The sequence below is a fragment of the Cnephaeus nilssonii genome (genome assembly GCF_951640355.1).
Source record: "Cnephaeus nilssonii genome assembly, chromosome: 2".
Classification (NCBI taxonomy): domain Eukaryota; kingdom Metazoa; phylum Chordata; class Mammalia; order Chiroptera; family Vespertilionidae; genus Cnephaeus; species Cnephaeus nilssonii.
This window is the reverse complement of record NC_137073.1, coordinates 86,555,468-86,576,452: the sequence shown is the minus strand read 5'-3', so window position 1 is coordinate 86,576,452 and position 20,985 is coordinate 86,555,468. Positions and strand designations below refer to the sequence as shown.

General features: G+C 50.7%; 1 protein-coding gene across 2 annotated transcripts; it reads left to right on the top strand.

Annotated features, from left to right (window-relative positions):
* Positions 1–2,087: 2,087 nt before the first annotated feature.
* On the top strand, positions 2,088–20,141 carry CLPTM1L (CLPTM1 like). 2 transcript variants are annotated; one of them, XM_079793976.1, is made up of 17 exons: positions 2,088–2,512; positions 2,992–3,092; positions 3,935–4,124; positions 6,492–6,637; positions 8,477–8,555; positions 9,931–10,048; positions 10,361–10,455; positions 11,128–11,212; positions 12,692–12,795; positions 13,784–13,849; positions 14,863–14,913; positions 15,735–15,817; positions 16,495–16,529; positions 17,114–17,169; positions 17,252–17,296; positions 17,968–18,083; positions 19,524–20,141. In XM_079793976.1, exons 1-17 carry the CDS (start codon positions 2,351–2,353, stop codon positions 19,606–19,608), a joined length of 1,617 nt encoding a protein of 538 aa, XP_079650102.1. In that variant the 5' UTR covers positions 2,088–2,350; the 3' UTR covers positions 19,609–20,141. The 2 variants fall into 2 exon arrangements, with proteins under 2 accessions (XP_079650102.1, XP_079650101.1); XM_079793975.1 differs by having other exon boundaries at positions 6,489–6,637.
* The last annotated feature ends 844 nt before the right edge of the window (positions 20,142–20,985 follow it).

Here is a 20,985-nt window from a genome sequence, read left to right as displayed (position 1 = left end):
GTTACCAAACTCAAGGGTTCACGTTGTGGGTTGTTCTGTTCAAGGAGACTTGGTTGTCTCCAGGTAGTTTTATTTACTTGCAGCAAGTAAAAGAGAAGGGATTCACATCTAAAGCTCTGTCTCCCCAAGGGAGGCCTAGCCATTGCTCGTATCAGCTATTTTTCAACCTTTTTCATCTCATGGCGCACAAAAACTAATTAGTAAAATTCTGTGGCACACCAAAAAATATACATTTTGTCGATCTGACAAAAACATAGGTATAATTTTGATTCATTCACACCGACTGCTATTATTGTGTTGGCTGTTGTCACTTTTTCATTTGACAGTCTAAGGAAAAAGAAGTTAGTGCCCCTGACTAAATAGTCAGGTACTGCATGATTTTAAAATTCTCACAGCACACCGGTTGAAAATCACTGGCTTACATATACTATTTGGTCAATTACCCGTAGTAGGCTACACATACCTGTTTGGGTCCCTATCAAGCTTATCCTGTTTACAGCAGGTCTGCAAAATACTGTGCTACCTTTTAACATTTAGTAATGTGCACAGGAAAAGGGGCCACATATTAAACCTGACTAAAGCTGGGGGCAGGGTCGGGGAGTGGTCTGCATGGTGGGACAGAAAGTAACCACACAGGATGGTCTGAACTTAAAAATGTCCTAACTCGCCAAAACTGGTTTGGCTCAGTGGATAGAGCTTTGGCCTGCGGACTGAAAGGTCCCAGGTTTGATTCCGGTCAAGGGCATGTACCTTGGTTGCAGGCACATCACCAGTAGGGGGTGTTCAAGAGGCAGCTGATTGATGTTTCTAACTCTCTATCCCTCTCTCTTCCTCTCTGTAAAAAAATCAATAAAATATTTTTTAAAAATGTCCTCAGTGGTAGGCAAACTGCAGCTCGAGAGCCCTATGCGGCTCTTTGGCCCCTTGAGTGTGGCTCTTCCACAAAATACCATGCACCCTAATTAAGTTAATAACAATGTACCTACCTATATAGTTTAAAAAATTTGGCTCTCAAAAAAATTTTCAATCGTTGTACTGTTGATATTTGGCTCTGTTGACTATGAGTTTGCCGACCACTGAAAGCAAGTCATAGCAGGGAGTCACATCCGGGGCTGGTAGCTTCCTTAACAAAGGTTATTCTTTACCTTAAGTGCGCCTGTCTTTTTGCAACTGAGATAACACATCTTTGAAATGTCAGTCATCTTTTTCCAGACCCCTGAGGGCACAACTCCCACCAGAGGAAGAGACCACAGAACCCATCATTGTTATCTTATTGCCCACATACTAATGTAAAACAAGTATTTGTCTCTCTGTTTTGCTTTTTATCCAATCTTAGAGATTTCCCCGGCTTTCCTTTCTCCCGCCTCTTTCATCTACCACCCCTGGATTTCATGTAACCACCACCCCCCTTTATGTCTCCTCCTTTGATCCTAATGTATAAAACAAGCTGTGAAACTGCCATTCTCCAGGGCATTCTCAATCCGTTAAGCTTTTGATTCCTGGCAATTGTAATCAATGTGGCTCAAATAAACTCATAAAAACTCTACAGGTTTAGACGTTTCTTACTTCCACATTTAGAACCGCCCAGACCTTGCGACTCTTGTCCTAGCTAACAAAACCAACATGAAATCAAGTATTTCATTTTTGTTAATCTATTTACTACTTCTTTCTCTTTAACTTTTATTCTGACGTTTCCAGATTTAGGACTGAAACAACACAGAATCTCTGTATCGCCTCCATCCAACTTCCTCAAAAGTTAACATTTCACTCATTTGTGGATCTGGCCAAGCCTGGGGGATGGCGTGGTTCCAGGGCGAGGGTCCGCTGGCGATCTCGGGTGGTGGTAGGCTCTGAGATGGCACCCTCCCACCCTGGGCGCCCCTGGTCCGCCGGCTCTGGTTCCCAGACCCGCCCCCGACCTGAAAACGCCTGAGAGCTCGGAATCGCCCGGGCGCCTAGGAAGGACGGCGCGGGGGAAATGACGTCGCCGCCTCGCCTCGGACGCGGCTTGTGCGTGCAGACGCACGCGAGGGGACTAGACTACGCTTCCCAGGTGGCCGTGCGGCGCGCCCACTTCCGTCGGGTGGCAAAGGACCCGGAAGCTGCCGGCGCGCCGGCGAATCCCGCGGTGACAGGTAGACGGCGGCGGCAAGAGTATGCAGGGTGACCGGTGGTCCGCGGCGCCCGGCGCGTTAGTTCCCCGACGGCGGCGGCGGCGCGCGGCGGCTCTCGCGTGAGCGGCGACGGCCAGAGCATCCAGCGGGCGCTGGGAGGGAGGCTCGCGGGGCCCGCGGCGGCGAGACGGACCGGGGCGGGTGGGCGCCACGCTCCGCCCGGAGGCGACGGCACCATGTGGAGCGGCCGCAGCTCCTTCACCAGCCTGGTGGTGGGCGTGTTCGTGGTGTACGTGGTGCACACCTGCTGGGTTATGTACGGCATCGTCTACACCCGCCCGTGCTCCGGCAACGGTAACTGCATTCAGCCCTACCTGGCTCAGAGGCCCAAGCTGCAGGTGAGTTCCCGGGTTGGGGAGAGGGGTCTCCGCGACGGACGGGGGCCAGGAGCTAGTCTCACCTGAGCTGGGCAGAGTCCGGTGGGGTAGGGGTCGCTTCTCATCTGAGCCAGGCCGGAGCTGGGCTGAGGAGTCTCCTAGCCTGATCCCTGACCTCCCCACCCCTAATATCCTAGAGACTGTGTGCATAGTGGCCGCAGGCAGGCCCCCGACGCTGCCCCTTGTCACCCCATTACAAGGTACCCAGAGTCAGTGTACCCCTGCTCTGTTGATCCAGTCAGCTACACACTTTAGCAAGTTGTTCTTTTGCAGCAGACACATCAGGTTCAACCATTCTTTCACAGGTCAGAGTTTTGTCCCTTTGGGAGTTAAAAATGAAACCTTTCACCTTTCAGATTGCTCTCCTTTGTGTAGCTGTTTGATGTGTGTATTTTGTGGCCAGGGCCTTGCCAAGCTAATTTTCTTCACATCGCTTCCAGCTGAGTGTGTACACCACCACACGGTCCAACCTTGGTGCTGAGAACAACGTGGATCTTGTCTTGAACGTAGAAGACTTTGATGTGGAGTCCAAATTTGAAAGGTGTGGTTATATGACACAGTGCCAGTGATAAGGTTAACATAATAAAATGTTTAGATTGTTTAAAAGTTAGCGTTCTGTATGTAACAAGGTTGCCTTAGAAAAGCAGTATTACCTACCGTCTTGTGAGAAAGTTTTAACGGAAGACCTAGGTGTGATATGTAGACAGTCAAACTTCCGTTTTACTTGAAAATAGCAGCTATGTTTGTCATTTAGGAAGCACCTGACACCTGCATTTTATGGCTGTGGGTCATGCAGCAGCTAGGGGGAGTTTTTGAAGGAGTGGATGTTGCAGTGGGAATGACATGCAGTTTCCCACAGCAAACTACTTGTCTCTTTGTAACCAAAGGTGTTTCATATATAACTATGGCTCTAGGTCTTAAGATTTCAACAAGCTCAACTTAAAAAATGATGTGCTTGTCAAGAGTCTACCTTTTCCCTCTACATCGTCTGGGAGGTATCAGATAGAGTGATGGGAACATGTGCTGGAATGAATGTCCTCTAGCCAGCCAGCGCCATCAGAGAGCTGCAGAGGCAGTGCAGCGGGCAGGGGCCTTGCATACTTGGGGTTGGCCACTGCCTGTGAGTGAACTGACTTCTCTGAGTGCCAGGAAATGGAGGCAGAAAACGCAGGCTTTCCTGCTCTCAGGTATAGCTGCTCAAGCTTTTAGGAAACATTCCATAAACTTCTGTACCTAGGACTCTCAATCAAAGGCAGGTGGGTTTCATTTTTAGTACTCTAAACTAAAATTAGTTGTTATAAAGATATTTGAGTAATCTTTGCTGTGTGTGTATATACAGAGTGTAAGTGTACATGTTTGAAATTGTAATTTGTCTTGTTTTAGGACAGTTAATGTTTCTGTACCAAAGAAAACAAGGAATAACGGGACGCTGTATGCCTATATCTTCCTCCATCATGCTGGCATTCTGCCTTGGCACGATGGGAAGCAGGTGCACCTGGTTAGTCCTCTGACCACCTACATGGTTCCCAAACCAGAAGAAGTCAATCTGCTCACTGGAGAATCTGCTGCACAGGTGGGCATCTTCATCAGATTATCAGCCAAAGGAGCCTGCACTCTGCTTCCTGGAATTCACACCTGCATGTCCCTGTACATGCAGCTTAGATCTAGGGCTAGGTTATTGGCGAACATGTCTGTGTTTCATCAGAATAATTTCCCAAGATTTACACATAAATTTTTTGTCAAATTAGTGACGTGCATTTTAAGTAATCCACTGACATTTTTTATGCATGTTTTTTCACAGGGAGCCCCTTCTATGGAGCTCAGCTGCATTCATTTCTTAAGACTTGGGAAACTTACTGCACTTAATATATTTATTCTAAGAATATAATTTAAAATTATTCAAAAGGCAGATGTACAGACCATATTTTATACATCCGTAGAAAACTATATGTACCAAGAAACACTGGGAGTTACGTAAGTGACCATTGACAAAGCCTAGGAATTCTGGTGTTTGGGTTTGTGTTGAACGGAAGGTGAGATCATTTACAAACAAGAAAGATGGCAGCTTTTCAGGAAGTTTCTGTGATGTTCCCTGCACAGGGACAGGGCTGTCAATGGTTCCGGTAGGTTTTGAAAAACCTGACAGCCTTCTCTGGCCTCTCCCAGTTTGCACTCCCTGCTGTGTGTCCTTGAGAAGACCCCTCACCTCCTTTTCCACAGGCAAACTATGGCCCTGCCTCATGGGGCCTTCCTGGGAAATCAAGGAGGCAGTAGGTGTAAAGGGAATGAGAGGTCTTTGGAATGTATAAATGCCAAGTGTTAGCTATTACTATTATTTGGGAGATAAATTATTACATAAAAAATATATCTTTTTTCCCCCAATATATTTTTACTAGAGGCCCAGTGCACGAAATTTGTGCGGGGGGCTGGGGGGGGGGTGGCGCGAGGGGGGGCGGCGGGGTGTGTCCCTCAGCCCGGCCTGCGCCCTCTCGCAATCCGGGACCCCTCAGGTAGAGTCCCTAGGCCTGGCCAGTGATCAGGGCCTATCAGGGTTTTCCTTCCCCAGGCTGCCGGCCGCTGGCCCTGCTCCCGCCACTGCCACTGCTTGCCACCTGTGTAGCACTGCCCCCCCCCCGCCCCCCCACTCACCCGCCACCAGTCGCCTCCCTCTGTAGGTGACAGGCATGGGGTAGGATCGCTTGGCTGGCCTGGGCCTCCTTCTGCAGCACAATCACTGGCCGGCCCCGCATACCCACCACAGCGTCGCTGGCTGGTGGCCTGGGCCTCCCTCTGTGGGGCGATTGTGGAGCCCTCCTCCCCCCCCCCCCCCCCCCCCGTCAGTAGTCCCGCCAGCTGGTGGCCTGGGCCTCCTTCTACAGGGCGATCGTGGGATGATGGCGGGGGCCCCTGACCAATTGCATTGCACCCGCTTTGGCTGGCCTGGCGCCAGTGCGTGTCATAGTGTGATCATCTGGAAGGTCGCTGTTCGGTCATTTGGTCAATTTGCTTATTACAGTTTTATTATAGATTGATTTCAGAGAGGGAGGGAGAGAGAGAAACATCAATGATGAGAAAGAATCATTGATTGGCTGCCTCCTGCATGCCCCCTACTGGGGATCTAGCCCACAACCTGGGCATGTACCCTTGACCAGAATCGAACCAAGGATCTTTCAGTCCGCAGGCCGACACTCCACTGAGCCAAACCAGCTAGGGCAAAAATATATCTTTTAAGTAGGAGATAAAGGACACTGTTTCCTGGAATATATCAGTTAGAGCTCAAATATTTTCCTGCCAATCGGTTTCTTGGTGGATGCCTAGACATTGACACAACTCCCTCCAGTCAACCTGACGTTCCTGATTGAGGAGCAGTCTCCTTTTCAGTCTCATTGCACATGCAGGCCAGTTAGCTCTAGCTCGCCTACATCTGCTATAATTGTCTCGAGGACTCACCCTCCCCAGGTTCCCTGAGAAGTGGGCCTTGCTTAGGTGGAGGACCCAGGACAGGAGTCAGTGAGATCTAGGGCCACATGGTGCTTCTATGGAGAGAAGGAAGTGAGGGGTATAAGAATTAGGGCAACTGGCAGTTGTGGCGCCCCACGCTCTACCAGGCTCTGCTTCCCAATTGGTCTTGGCATTGCGACCAACCAGCTAGGGAGGGGGAGAGAGAGAATATAACTTAAAATTATTCAAAACAGGTTGAGGTAACAGGGTGGTTGGCACCTTCACCAATGTGAGAGAAGCACATCAACTGGTTGCCTCCAGCAAAACCCCACCGGGCCAGGGTTCAAACCTGCAACCAAGGTCAAGGGCACATGCCCGGGTTGTGGGCTATTCCTAGGTGAAGGTGCCAACCACCCTGTTACCTCAACCTGTTTCAGGCCCTGTTTCCCAGCCAGCATTGGCCTCTTTTCATGCTAAGTCGCTCCTTTTCATTTAGCAGAATATCGAAGCTGAGAAGAAGCCTATGAGTGCCCTGGATGAGCCTGTTTCTCACTGGAGACCAAGATTGACACTGAATGTGATGGTGGATGACTTTGTCTTTGACGGGTCCTCCCTGCCTGCCGATGTGCATCGATACATGAAGATGTAAGTGCACTAGTCTAACCGGTGACTGAGGCTTACTTGCCTGGCTTCAGCATCAATTTGCCCTGAGCTGACAGCAGAGGAGGTGACCACAATGGTGTAGGGCTGGAGGAAGCCCCTCAGGATGGTGGCCCACCAAAATCCAAAAATGGATTGGTCGCACGTGCATTTTTTAAAAATATGTTTTTATGTATTTCAGAGAGGGGAAGGGAGAGGGTTAGAAACATCAATGATAGAGAATTATTGATCGGCTGCCTCCTGCATGCCCCACACTGGGGATCAAGCCCACAACCTGGGCATGTGACCTGACTGGGAATTGAACCACTAACCCACACCGGCTGGACACACCTGCATCTTTGAGTTGTCCCTGGGATGGGAGGCCCAGAAGAGCCTAAGGTGCTGCCTGGGCACCTTCAAGCTTTGTCTCTTTTCTCTGGGCAGTCTTGCTGACCAAGATTGCCATCAGAGTATTGGAATGAATGAAACTGGGAGTCATCCTGCCCTTTGTTTTTGTTTTTGTTATTTTTAAATCCTCACCCAAGGTTATTTTTTCTGTTGATCTATAGAAAGAGAGTGGAAGGGCGGGGGGTGGCGAGAAACACATCAACTGGTTGCCTCCAGCAAAACCCACCGGGGCCAGGGTTCAAACCTGCAACCAAGGTATGTGCCCTTGCCTGGGAATTGAGCTCGAGACCCTTCAGTCCTAGGGCTGAGATGCTCTAACCACTGAGAAAACTGGCCAGGGCCTGCACTTTGTTCTTGGCAAAGGCTTCCCTTGGAGAGAAAATGGGAGCACTGATGAGACCATGTCACTTGAGTTTTGTCCTGTCTGCATTCTGACTACCTTTGTTAGGGGCGCCATGGTCAGTTTTAATGTGACTCATTTACTATTTAAAATTAACTTTTGGCCCTGATGGATAGCTCAGTTGCTTAGAGCATCGTCCAGATATGCCAAGGTTGCTGGTTCAATCCCTGGTCAGGGCACATACAAGAATCAACCAATGAGTGCATAAATAAGTAGAACAACAAATCAATGTTTCTCTCTCCCTCTCTCCCCTTCTCTCTTTCCCCCTCTTCCCCTCCCTCCCTCTCCCTTCCTCTCTCTCAAAAAATCAATAAATTTTAAAAAAATAATAATAAAATAAACCGTTAGAGCTTGTCACTGTCATTTGCCATTATTAGTTAAGCATAACTATTAGCATTAATTGACCATTTAGACTAGTCTGTGTCTCCAGGCTTTGGGGAGCCTGCTGTTAGGTTAAGACCTATTATAAAGTCATCACAAAGCATCTATGAGTGGCCACTATAATAAGTGTTCCTATTCATTTGTCAGTAGTTCCTCTGGTATTGTCAGGAGGGGTTTTCCTTTTGTAATTTTAAACCTTATTTTTGAATACATGATACACTCGCAGTTCAAAATGTGAACGGTGTAGAAAGTATCATTCAGTAAAAAGCCCCCCCCCACTCCTATCCTCTGGCCCCCACCCCTCCCAGGCATGAAAAGCAGGTAGATTTTTATTTTTGTTCTTACTGCCTCACTGGACCATTCATGTCTGTGCACAGAGGGGCCTCTTGCACGTTTTCACGCCCTGGATGATATTCCACAATGTGGTCAGGTTCTTGTTTGTTTACCCATCTCCTCCTGGTGTCCAGTGTGTCAGCAACGAGTGTAGCTTGTGAGACCCCTGCTTCCGTTGGGAAGGTGTGCCTGGGACTGTTGTAACCAGAAGCAACTGAAGGTGCTGGGAGGGATTTCTCAGGTAAATGCAGTGTCTGGGGCTGCGTTCAGGTCATCTAAGGTGACAGAAAACTTCACAGTGACTGAAAACTGCTTCACCCCAGGATCCAGCTTGGGAAGACCGTGCACTACCTCCCCATCCTGTTCATTGACCAGCTCAGCAATCGGGTGAAGGACCTCATGGTGAGCACGCTCCCCTCTGCACTTCGTGGCCTGAAGTGTGGCTGCCTCCTCAGTCCTGCCCTGATGGCTCGTGTGTGCTTTCACTTGGCATGGGTGTGTTCTGGGTTTGCTCCTGGCCAGCGGCGGGTTCCTTCCGAGCCATCCCCTCCTCGAGCCCCTGTGCTCTCGCTGGTGTAGGGCTTCAGAAGGTCCTCATTAAGGACGGCAGGGAACACTTGGGAAGCAGTGAGGAGAGACAAGTCTGTGGCTGGGCCACGGAAGGATCTGGGCAGCATCCACAGAGCACCTGTGTTATCCTGGTCACTGCGTGGTTTGATGAAAGGCCTGCAGTTCAAAGTGCTGTTGTTCACAGAAACAGTCGTGTGTATAGGCAGCTAGCTTTTTCCCGGGCTGCCTTCTCTCACTAATGCTTTGTCTCACTTGGAGCCGCTTTTCTGAAGGAATGCCATATTTGGAGAACAACCAAGGCCACTGGTTTGTGGGGTGCTGCCTGCTATGGGAGCCTTTACAGTGGTGCCCCCGTGGGACGGGCCTGGCCTGCTGCCCACCTGGCCTGAGGCTGGTGCACTGCATGGGGTGGCCCGGTGCTGGACCTGGTGTCTGGTTGCCTGGCTCACTGCGAGGGGTCACGGTGAGCATGGACAGTGACACTGATGCGTATGCTCAGGGCCCTCCTGGGACCTGACTGCTGTGGCCACATATGCTGCTAGACAGTGGGACTGAGCTTTCCTTCCTGTGCAGCCTCCACCCTCAATTCTGTGCCTCCTCATGAGCCCAGCCTGAATGCTGCCTCTTCCTGGAGCTTTCTGCCAGCCCAGGTGGAGTGACTGCCTGTGCCAGGCACTTGGCCTGTGGGTATGGGCAGAGCAATTCTGTCTCCAGCCCTTCCAGGAGAGGGGCCTGTGTTTGGTTCAGTGGCACATATGTCCTTAGTCCCTGGCATGTGGTGGTGCCGCTCATGCTGGGAAAGATGAGCAGAGGGGATGTGGTCCAGAGAGATGTGCAGAGTTTCCTCAGGAAGAGCTCAGAGCAGTGTGTGCAGGAGGAGTCCCGCCCAGTTCTGAGAGGAGAGCACGTGGTGCTGGAGCCCCAGAGGAGGGAGGGAGGGAAGGAAAGAGGGAAGGTCAGCCTCAGTGTGACCATCATGCCCAGGATGTAGGAGTGTCTAAAGCCCACCAGCCACATGGCCTGGGCCTGAAGCCTCAGCCTCCACTGTGCCCAGACTGGTGGGCGCAGAACTTGGGGACAGAGGTGCAGTGTCTGTGTGCAGGGTACAGCACAGGGTGTGCAGTGGTCCGAATGAGGCAGAAGGGTGCGGTCTGGCAGCTGGGTGCACCCTGGTGGGCAGGTTCCGACTGTGTCGTCACTCCCTTAGGTCATCAACCGCTCCACCACCGAGCTGCCCCTCACCGTGTCCTACGATAAGATCTCACTGGGGAGGCTCCGCTTCTGGATCCACATGCAGGATGCCGTGTACTCCCTGCAGCAGTTTGGTGAGGCCGTGGGTGCCAACCCAGACCCTGGGCGGCAGTGTCCTGTAGTTGCAAGTCCAGATATGTACACAGACTCGGTAGCCTTCGTACCTTGTGGTGCAGGTCCTTCCATGTAATTTTAATCAGAGGATCACTCGTGTCCTGTCTTTGAAAAATTCTTGATTACCTGAAAGTTTGCTTTATTCAGAACATAGTATTTGAAATGCCATAGTTTTGCTCAGGTGAACTCTTACTACCGACAATATTCAGAAACCTTTGTAACGTTAAGTAAGGCTGACATTGCCCATTTTGCATTATGTTTTCTTTTTTCAGGGTTTTCAGAGAAAGATGCTGATGAAGTGAAAGGAATTTTTGTTGATACCAACTTGTATTTCTTAGCGTTGACCTTCTTTGTCGCAGCATTTCATGTGAGTGGGTCACTGAGTCCTTGTTGGTGATGACAGTGGTGGGCACCCGCCATCCTCAGCTGGGGGGGTTGGTGTAGCGGTGTCCCACCTGGCAGCCCCTTGGTTCCCAACGGACCTGAGACTCCCCAGGCCACAGTGCTAGGCCTTTATTGCGGAAATGAATTAATGACTATATGAGCCCTACTGTGATGATCACAACATTAAACACCAGTCCTCTGTGTGGAATCCCTGTTTGAAGATGGGGTCTCCAGGCTGTGGAGGAAAGCCATCACTGGATGGTGGCTGTGCTGGACTCAGGTCCAGGTGGGAAGGTGAGGCAGCACAGGTCCGGGGAGCTGAGCTACAGCTGGTTCTGAGTGCCTGGGACTCAGCTGCCAGTCCAGCTAAAACTTTCCAAAGCTGCTGAAAAACAGCACTTTTTATCAAAAGGTCATGTCTCAGAATGAGCCTGTGTGCTTCTGAGGCGGACACACTGCGCTGTTGCCATGAGAGGGGAGGAGAACATCTGGGCACCTGTGGTCTCCCTGCCACTGCAGGCGGAGATGCTGGTCGTGGTGACCCCACAGTGCATACCACAGTGAGGTACATGAGACGTAGGGTTCACCTATGTCCAGTGCCCACCTGCCAACCCACAGGAGATAGATGCACATTGCTGTCCTCCTTCCTTTTCAGCTTCTGTTTGATTTCCTGGCATTTAAAAATGACATCAGTTTCTGGAAGAAAAAGAAGAGCATGATTGGGATGTCCACCAAAGCAGGTAGATGCCCTCGGGATTTTTGACCCATTCCCAAAGCGTATTATGCTGTTATAAAAATGGGTTAGAATGTTCATTTTGGAACCTGAAGTTATAATTGTCTATGATGCATGCTGGTTGCAGGCCCCATCCCCTGCTCCTGTTCAGAGGGTCCTCTTAGGTCATGTATGGTAATAACTGGGAGGGACCTGTCTCCACGATCTTGGTGAGTGTCGTGCAAGCCTGTGTCCACAGACCACAGAGGACCATGGAGGCCACACAGCCAGGGCCCATCTCAGTGACGTTCCTAGTGCCGTCTGTGTCAGCCAGGCGAGTGTCTCCCATGGAAATGACACTCCCCAGTGGCTGGTCTGGGATGCTGGGGTGCTCCCCTGCCCCTGTCATCCGTGTCTCAGATTCTTCTTTCCTGTCCTCTGGTATCCTCAGAGAGGATGCCCCTCCCCTGCCGAGTCCTCCTGCCTGCTCCCAACCTTTTCAGGTGAGAGGAGAGGGAGGGTCCCTGAGTCTGTGCCCATGGAAGGCAAACAGGCGTCTTACCCCCCACCCCCTGCCAGTGCTCCTGGTGAATGCCCTGCAGAGCTGGCTCTGCCGCTATTGCTGAGAGAAGTACTTAAGGCAGTCGGACACTTTCAGTCAGCTACAGTGTTTTCTAAAGCACAACTTATTTTATTTATTGAGTTTAGAGAGAGAGTGGAGGGGAGAGGGAGAGGGAGAAACTTCGGCCTGCTGCCTCCTACATGCCCCTTACTGGGGACTGAGCCCACAGCCCAGTTATGGGCCCTGACCGGGCATCAGACTAGTGGCCTCTCAGTGCAGGAAATGACACTCAACCAAGTGAGCCACACCAATCTGGGCAAAGCATGACTTGAAAAGAAAAAGGGTACAGCTTTAAAAGACAGGTGTCTTTATCACAGAATTGGTATAAAAACAAGAAAGTGTAATTTGAATACAGGAAAGCAAATTGTCATAATTCCAGTCAAGAATCCATTATTCTCAGTATGTTTGCTGTGTGTTTATGTGTTTGCAAGTGTAACTTGATCATGTTTATGTAGTTGAGGTTGCCTTCTGCAGGATTCTAGAGCCTTTTCTAATCATTTTCCTTAGTGCGTGTGGCCTACTGTTCACTGTTAATGGACAAGGGGGGAGAAATATTGTAGGTCCACATGTGTGTGCACGTATGTGTGTGTTTGGAGCTGGGGCAGGGATGTGCATGTGTGAGCTGTACACGTACAAGTGTGTTTTTTAGTCAAGTGCAGGTGTGCGTGTGGGCTCTGTATATACAGGTGTATGTATGTACAGGTGTATGTTGGGCTATATAAATACAGGTATATGTGAGTGGGATGGGTATGTGGGAGAGGGGCTGTGCATGTGCTGGTGTGTGTGAGCTGGGTGGGGGGTTGGGTGCTTGTGGTCTGTACATGTGTAGGTGTGTGTGTTAGTGGGGTGGTGGCCCCCCTCAGCAACCCCCCACTCTGTCCCCAGTGCTCTGGCGCTGCTTCAGCACTGTGGTCATCTTCCTGTTCCTGCTGGATGAGCAGACAAGCCTGCTGGTCCTGGTCCCAGCGGGTGTCGGAGCCGCCATCGAGGTGAGCTATCGTCTGAGTTGCCATGGACCTTGGGCACAGGTGCTCAGTGCAGTCAGAACCTACGTAACTGCCCGAGTGACATGGGGCCACCTCCATGGGCAGTCAGGGACGCAACTGCTGCGAGTATTTACCAAAGTGAGAATTCAGAAGGTCCTTTAGGTGGCCCTCCAGTTTTTATCATTAAAAGTTCCCAGCTCATCACATCTATTGCAGAATGTATCCTGACATGTTTAAAGTTCCACGTGGTTCGTGCTGTGCTGGATGCCACTGAAAGCAGAAGTATTCGGCGTGGGCTCCAAAAGCTCAGTGCCTGTGGTGGCCCTGCTGTGTGGGGCTCAGGAAAGGGAGCCCTGTGGGCAGACAGGCTTGGGGCCAGTCCTCAAGGACGCAGGTGGAGTTGGGACACAGGAATAATGGAGGGAGGTGGCAGCCTGCACATCCTGCTCTGCGAGTCGCAGCCCTCCTTGCACATGGCTTCCATGCTCTCCGTGCTTGTGGAAGAAGGCCGCCAGCTGGGGACCCTCCCGGAGCCACAGCTGCAGTATAGAAACTGCTCTCTAAGGCCGTGACGCCTCTCCTATCAGCAAGGCAGCAAGTGGGGCATGGGTCCCAGAGAGACCCAAAAACACAGGGCTTGAGCGGAGGCTGGGGCCTTCCAGTGCCAGAAGAGGGTGCCAGGGTGAAGTTAAAGACGCAGGCAGGGTGTGGTGAGCCAGCCAAGTGCACACAGCTGGGAAGGAGACAGCCCAGAGGAGGGCAGCAGACTGAGGGCTGGTTTGTTAGTGCCGATAGGTGGTGATGGCATCCACATGGGGGACAAGCTGCTGGGTGGCATGTGGGCCAGGGGTCAGGTCCCAGGGCCTGTGCCTGTGAGCCAACCCAGTTGGGCTTCAGCAGGCAGGTGCCTGGTCCATGAGGGTTTGAATTGCAAGTTCTGGCATCTCCTTGCTCTTAGAATCATAAATGTCGGTTTCTTGTTTTTCCTCAGCTGTGGAAAGTGAAAAAGGCTCTGAAAATGACTATTGTTTGGAGAGGCCTCAGGCCCAAGTTTCAGGTGCGTTTTTGCTGTGTTCTCTAGGGGTTCTGTCTTCCTCCCTCTTGTCGACCCATCTGCTTCCCTCTATACCTCCCATTGTTCATGTGCACCAGCTTGTCTGCTGGTGCATTTCATAGCTGCACCCAGTGAGGTGCAGGACCCTGTGAGCATGCGACTGTCCTGCGACTGTCCTGCGACGACTGGACTGCCCTCCCGGCACATGGAGCACCTCCCTCGGCAGAGCCAGCGTTGGCTCCTTGATCACAGCTAATTCACACGGGACGCCCCAATCACAGACTGAGCAGTGCCTGCACTAAAGGCAAGCTGTCTCTACACCAGACGGGACGCTGGTCTGACAGCTCCCATGCTCCTGTGGGCAGTTCAGGCCAGCTTCCCAAATAGCCAGCCACAGCCCAGACTTGTCCCAGCTATGGGCGGCAGGAGCTTCCCTCCCAGGTCAGGGCTGGGAGTTGAGCGGCGTTTGAGGTTTACAGGAGTGAAACTCACTGTTCTCCGACACCTCAATTGAGGGATTTTTGACCCTCCCATGTCCAGGTCCAAACAGACCAAGGGCAGGAAACTCAGCAGATAGTGCAGTTCACTGTTTTCTAAGTTAGACCAGTAAACCCTCCTTTACTGGTCTCCTTGACTGATCTAAGCGCACTGCCCGTGTATCTGCACAGAGCAAGTGTTTTCACTGAAAACACCACCAGGGGAAGAACAGGGAGCAGCCTGGTGAGTGGGACACATGTGGACAGGGCTGCTCTGCCACATGGACACTGATGTGGTGCAGGGTCCATCCAGGCCAGAGGAGCAGAAGTGCTGCCCGCTGGTCCTCCCGGTAGAAGGAGGTGTGTGGTCATGCCAACCTCAGCCTTGATGGAGGGGTCGTACCTCACACAGTGTGGCCAGGCCAGGCATCTCTGCCAATCAGCACACAGCCCTAATACCCCTTCAGTCCTAGCAGAGTCATGCTCAGACACCTGCCTTAAGTCACTTAGTTAACATGATTGTATTGACTTTTACAACAGTTTGGCGCCTACAGTGAGTCCGAGAGGAAAACCGAGGAGTATGACACTCAGGTGAGTAGCAGGTGGGCGGGGGGAGATGGGGGGAGCGTGCATGTCCAGCAGACAAGTCACTGAGCACCTGACTATGATGTTCAGCACAGGAAGGCCGTCTCCTCGGAGGGTGGTCACGATCCCAAGTGGTTTTCTGGCTTGGAAAAGGGGCCAGCAGGTGTCTTCTCCCTGTTTCCGGGTCCCTGCACGTGTCCTCATGCCTGTCTCCCAGGACATTTTTCATAAGCAGATTTGTCCCCTGGGGGTTTGCTGGTGTTGCTGTGAGCTCACTCTGTCACTTGGACCTGAGCGACCCCACAGGGAGGCCCGTGTGCTGAGGCTACTGTGAGGGAGCAGTTTGCAGTATGACCATACACCATGTCCCATACAGGAATGGGTATGTTTATTGGCTAGTAAGCATCAGCCTGCATCCCAACGTTTATTGGGGCTACGATAAAATCCAAATCAGAATAAACTCAAGGATACAACTGCGTTGACTTAGATAGCAGTCTTGACACAAACCTAGGAGCGTTTCTTCAAATTTTTATCCACCATATTTATTCACTGATCTGTCATAAGCTAGTTTGTTTTGAGTGCGCCAGTATGTTATTGACATCACTGTCTACATCAGTGAGCTGTGGGTGCTGTGAGTTCTGTAGGTTTGATAAATGCACACTGATGTGTCCTCCATTACAACATCACACAGGTCAGACAGCTGCCCACATGTGCCAGTTTCTTGTCCTGTTTGTTTATTTTCCATCCTTGTGAGTTAGTTGCATGAAGTGCACATTAACAGAGGTTTGAGGATTGGGCTCTAACGGGAAGTACTCTGCTCCCTGCAGGCCATGAAGTACCTGTCCTACCTGCTCTACCCTCTGTGCATCGGGGGCGCCGTCTACTCACTGCTGAACATAAAGTATAAGAGGTACAGGCACCACTAGGACTTGCCCTGCCACACTATCACCAGTTTATTCTGGCATCCTTCCGTGTCTGCCTGCCATTGTGGGGACTACGGACTGGCCAATTCTGTGGCTCTATCTCATCTGCAGTGTGGAAAGCAGGAGGTCGGGGGTTGGGAGCGCTCATGGGAGTAAACCTTAGACTTGAGACACAGCTGAAATGGGGGTGTCCCCATTCCCCTTTTTCCAGATCAGCGGTCACATAGAGGCTGGCACCCATAGCACTGGTGTCTAGGGTGAAGTTGGGTGCTTTTGATAAGGGAAAACCTAGTAGCAGTGTGTGGCTGCTGCGTTTAGGCCACAGGGGCTTGGGAGAGGCCTGGGGTTTTTCCATCTGCCTGGCAGTTCTGAAGGACAGTATCTGTCAGTGTAGAGAAAGCATGTCAAACTCGCAGCCCGCCAGGCATGAGTTTGACATGCTTGGTGTAGAGTCTCCCACCCCTGCAGCATCAAGGATCTGACCAGGGTCCAGGGCCTCCAGTGTGCAGAGTATCTCCAGGAACCTGTAACCACACCTTGTTATGGGTCCCTGGAAGAGCTTGGTGTTTACAGAGGGTTCCCACAAAAGAACTTGTTCAGTTTAAACAGACACTGATGAGAGGGAAGTCGAGCCTTTCACAGTGACAGCTCTCTTCCTTTTCAGTTGGTACTCCTGGTTAATCAACAGCTTCGTCAATGGTGAGTCATGTGGTTTTCTGTTCTGGTAACGGCATACATAGCAGGTACCTTTTCATTGCTCCTGTGACATGAGGTTACCCTATCAGGCCCTGTGCACTCGGCTGGGCCTCAGGATGCCCATTTGCCTACGAGAGTCCCACACAGGCTTCCCGGGACTAGAGCCTTGAGAGGTCTTTTCCTCTGCATGAAAACCTGCAGAGTGAACAGCACTGTTCTTACATCCGATTCCTTAGGGCAACTACAGCCACAGCCCTACAGCATGGAGCTCTGCGTGGGGCCTGCCAGCCTGGGGCTGGCCCTGACCACAGCACTGGGTCTCTGCAGGCAGTTAAGGGCACAGAGCAGAGGGGATGGGCTCCCGGTATGCCATGTTCAGTGGGTGTGGGTCTCAAACCTGGCCATAGCCCCCGGAGGGGACCATGTGGGGTGGGCACCCTGTCCTCACAGCCCCCAGCACTACTTGGCCCCTGTGGGGGAGACTTATGGTGATTGAAGAAAAGGATGTTGCTCTCTGAAGTCACTCTGCTGGGGCTGTCAGGATGGCATAGTCCATGCATGCTCTCAGCCATGTCTTGTCTCCTCAGGGGTGTATGCCTTTGGCTTCCTCTTCATGCTGCCCCAGCTCTTTGTGAACTACAAGGTAAGACACATCCCCAGCTGGACAGTCGCCCATGTGCTCTGTGCAACCTGTCCCTGACCTGCACATGTCTCCTTGTCCCCAGATGAAGTCGGTGGCCCACCTGCCCTGGAAGGCCTTCACATACAAGGTCAGTGCTCTGCCTGCAGGAGGCGCTGTGTGTACAGGGCCACATTCCTGGCACAGTTGGGGCATCTCCTTTAAACAGGAGAACCCCAGCAATGACTTTAAAAGACAGCAGCTCTGACTCTCAGAGCAACAGAAGACACTTGCTTGAATTAAATGCCATGTTACTTGACAACATGGATCAAAACGAGCACCTAGGCCCTGGGTGGGTAGCTCGGTTGGTTAGAGCATCATTCCAATATGCCAAGGTTGCGGATTTGATCCCTAGTCAGGGCACATACATGAATCAATTAATGAATGCATAAAATAAGTGGAGCAATAAAATTGATGTTTCCCTCTCCCTCCCTCCTCTCTCTCACAAAATCAATAAATAAATTGAAATTTTCATTTAAAAAAATACTGGACACCCCTGACCCAGTGGCTGCTGTCCAGAGGGCAGCCCATCATCCCATAGGTCGGGCTGCCCTGAAGGCTATCTGGGTATGTTGTGGCCAATCCAGAGCCTCCACCTGCTCATTTTGTTTTTACTGTCACTACAAGAGTCTCTGTTGCCCATGGTATGTCTGCTATGATTTGCTGACTCGCGTTGTATGAACAGGGTTCAGGTAGTTGGGCATCTCCAGGCGAGCCCCCACGGCCCGTTCCTCACCCTCTCCCCTCTCCCACCCGGCACAGGCCTTCAACACCTTCATTGATGACGTCTTCGCCTTCATCATCACCATGCCCACCTCCCATCGCCTGGCCTGTTTCAGGGACGACGTGGTGTTCCTCATCTACCTGTACCAGCGATGGTGAGTGTGGGGTCTCTGAAGCACACTGCCAGGTGGAATCTCACCATTCCTGCTGATGTGCACCTGGCCATCCTGAGGGGAAAGATACAGCTTGCAATGGTCTTTGTGTGTTGCCCAAGCTTTCATTCTGGTTGCCAGTGGTAGGCGGTGGAAGAAATTATTCTGTCTCTTGGTATAGAAGTGCTTGTTCTGTCTGAGTGATGGGATCAGCCACTGCGGGCTCGTATCTCCACAGTCGAATTTGGTGTGACATTAAGGAGGTCGCTGCCCCAGCCTCTAGGAGCTGGGACCAGTCCCCAGGGGAAGGCCTTCACTGGGCGTGGTGTTCCAGCCCCAGCTCCCACTTGGGCACAGCTGTCCTTGTCCTCTGATCAGCCTGGAGCACAGAGCTCTAGTCTGACCATTCAAAAATATCAATAGGCACTAGCTGGTTTGGCTCAGTGGATAGAGCATCAGCCTGCGGACAGAAGGGTCCCAGGTTCAATTCAAGTCAAGGGCACATGCCCAGGTTGCGGACTCGATCCCCAGTAGGGGGCGTGCAGGAGGCAGCCAATCAATGATTCTCTTTCATCATTGATGTTTCTCTCTCTCACCTCTCCCTTTATCTCTGAAATCAATAAAAATATATTTAAAAGAAATTTAAAAAATAAAAATAAATTAGCCAAAACCGGTTTGGCTCAGTGGATAGAGCGTCGGTCTGCAGGCTGAAAGGTCCCAGGTCCGATTCCGGTCAAGGGCATGTACATTGGTTGCGGGCACATCCCCAGTGGGGGGTGTGCAGGAGGCAGCTGGTCGATGTATCTCTCTCATCGATGTTTCTAGCTCTCTATCCCTCTCCCTTTCTCTCTGTGAAAAATCAATAAAATATATTTTAAAAAAAGAGAGAGAGAAAATAAATTAAAATATCCATAGGAGGGCACAAGGTGAACCCCCAAATTCCTCTAATGCAGTGGTTCTCAACCTTTCTAATGCCTCGACCCTTTAATACAGTTCCTCATGTTGTGGTGACCCCCAACCATAAAATTATTTTTGTTGCTACTTCATAACTGTAATTTTGCTACTGTAATGAATCGTAATGTAAATATCTGTGTTTTCCGATGGTCTTACGCTCTACAGCAGCAGTTCTCAACCTGTGGGAGAACCTAAGACCATTGGAAAACACAGATATTTACATTACGATTCATTACAGTAGCAAAATTACAGTTATGAAGTAGCAACGAAAATAATTTTATGGTTGGGGTCACCACAACATGAAGAAATGTATTAAAGGGTTGCGGCATTAGAAAGATTGAGAACCACTGCTCTAATGCAATAAACTTCTGACGATTTGATTTTTTTTTTTTTTTGTCATTTATAAGACATTTGACTTTTTATTATTGGGCTCAAGGGCATGTGCTTCCTGCCTTCAAAAGCAGTAGAGCATCCATCGTATCGTTGCAGGCTCTACCCTGTAGATAGGAGCAGAGTGAACGAATTTGGGGAATCCTACGAGGAGAGGCCCCAACAGAAACCCCACACACAGTGAGCCCTGGCCTGGGCCGCCCTCGAGCCACTATGCAGCACATCTTGGATGGTCAGCTGACTGAGTATTTTTGAATGCTTCTGGTGAATTCCTGGACGTTACACCTTCTACATTGCCAAAACCTCTGAGCATTTCTCATACGTCTCCTGAGTCCCGTCACGAGGTGTTTGAGAGGAGCTGGCTTCACTTACAGTGTCCCCAGCGTGAAGACATCTGTCTCGGTCACTGAGATGTTGGGCGCTTGTGGTCATCCTTGGCCGTTGGTGGCTCTCGGCACAGGAGCGTCCAGTGTCTGCAGTGGCTATGCCATCACCGTCACCGGTGTCCCCTGACCTAGCGGACTCCGGAGGCAGGGAGGTGCAGGTTTCCACCTCCAGTTGTCTGTAAGTGCTCCTTACATGAAATTCAAATGCCTCTAAATCCATGCTGTACAGACTCTGGGATCAAATGGCTTTTTTCCTTTTTGTTAAAACTTGACTATTTTAAAGCTTAATGTATGTATGTTTCTATATTAAAATAAATTTCTCTGGCTGTAACAGTTTCTTGACCTGCTACAGATACTTTCAGATACTTCCATTTACCTGGTTCCCAGAGATGAACTTACGATGTGGGTTCACTTGTGTTTGCTAAAAGGACAAATGGAAAGACCTTTTACCTAACCTTAGAGTCATGAATGTTCTTAAGTATTTATATTTGATATTGAAGACTAAATGACTTAATTATTATACGGTCATGACTGGTCAGACTGATGGTGTTTTTGTTACAGAAATGCCCTTAGGTTAATGTAGAGAAATAGCTCAGGTGAGGCAGAGAGCAGCCACAGATTTGGGGGTAATGTGGTTATTTTTGTGTTCAGTGAAATTGCATTATTGAGGATCTGTTTTCAAAGTGTATGTGTCCAGGTGTGTGAGCACAGCGGATAGCTGTCCATGCTTGCAGCAAGAACATCAGTATCTCAGCCCCAATGGCACTTGGGTCAAGCTTGGACTTCAGTCTTCTTGCCACTAAGGGTCCTCTGGGTGCTCTGACCTCTGCAGACGGGCCCATGACGGGAGTGGAGCGAGGGCCCTGCTTGAAGGAGAGTCTGTGTTCTTTCCACACATTCCACTCTCTGTCAAGCTTGTCAGGGATTAGCATGTTTTAGTTAAGGCGTGTGAGCCTCCCTCGATGATTTGAAAGAACACTGGTTTCAAGTTACCCGTTTTTAGTTCTATCATCAGGACACTGAGGTGGATCCAGGGTCCCACCATCAATCTCTGAGACTGGTCACCTGCACGGAAAGTGCTTATGAAGGTTGGGCCATCCAGTGGGCTGGCCCTCTCACACCCACAAGTTTTACATAATGTGTTTTCTTTGGGGGAGTGGAGGCTTCTCTGAGGG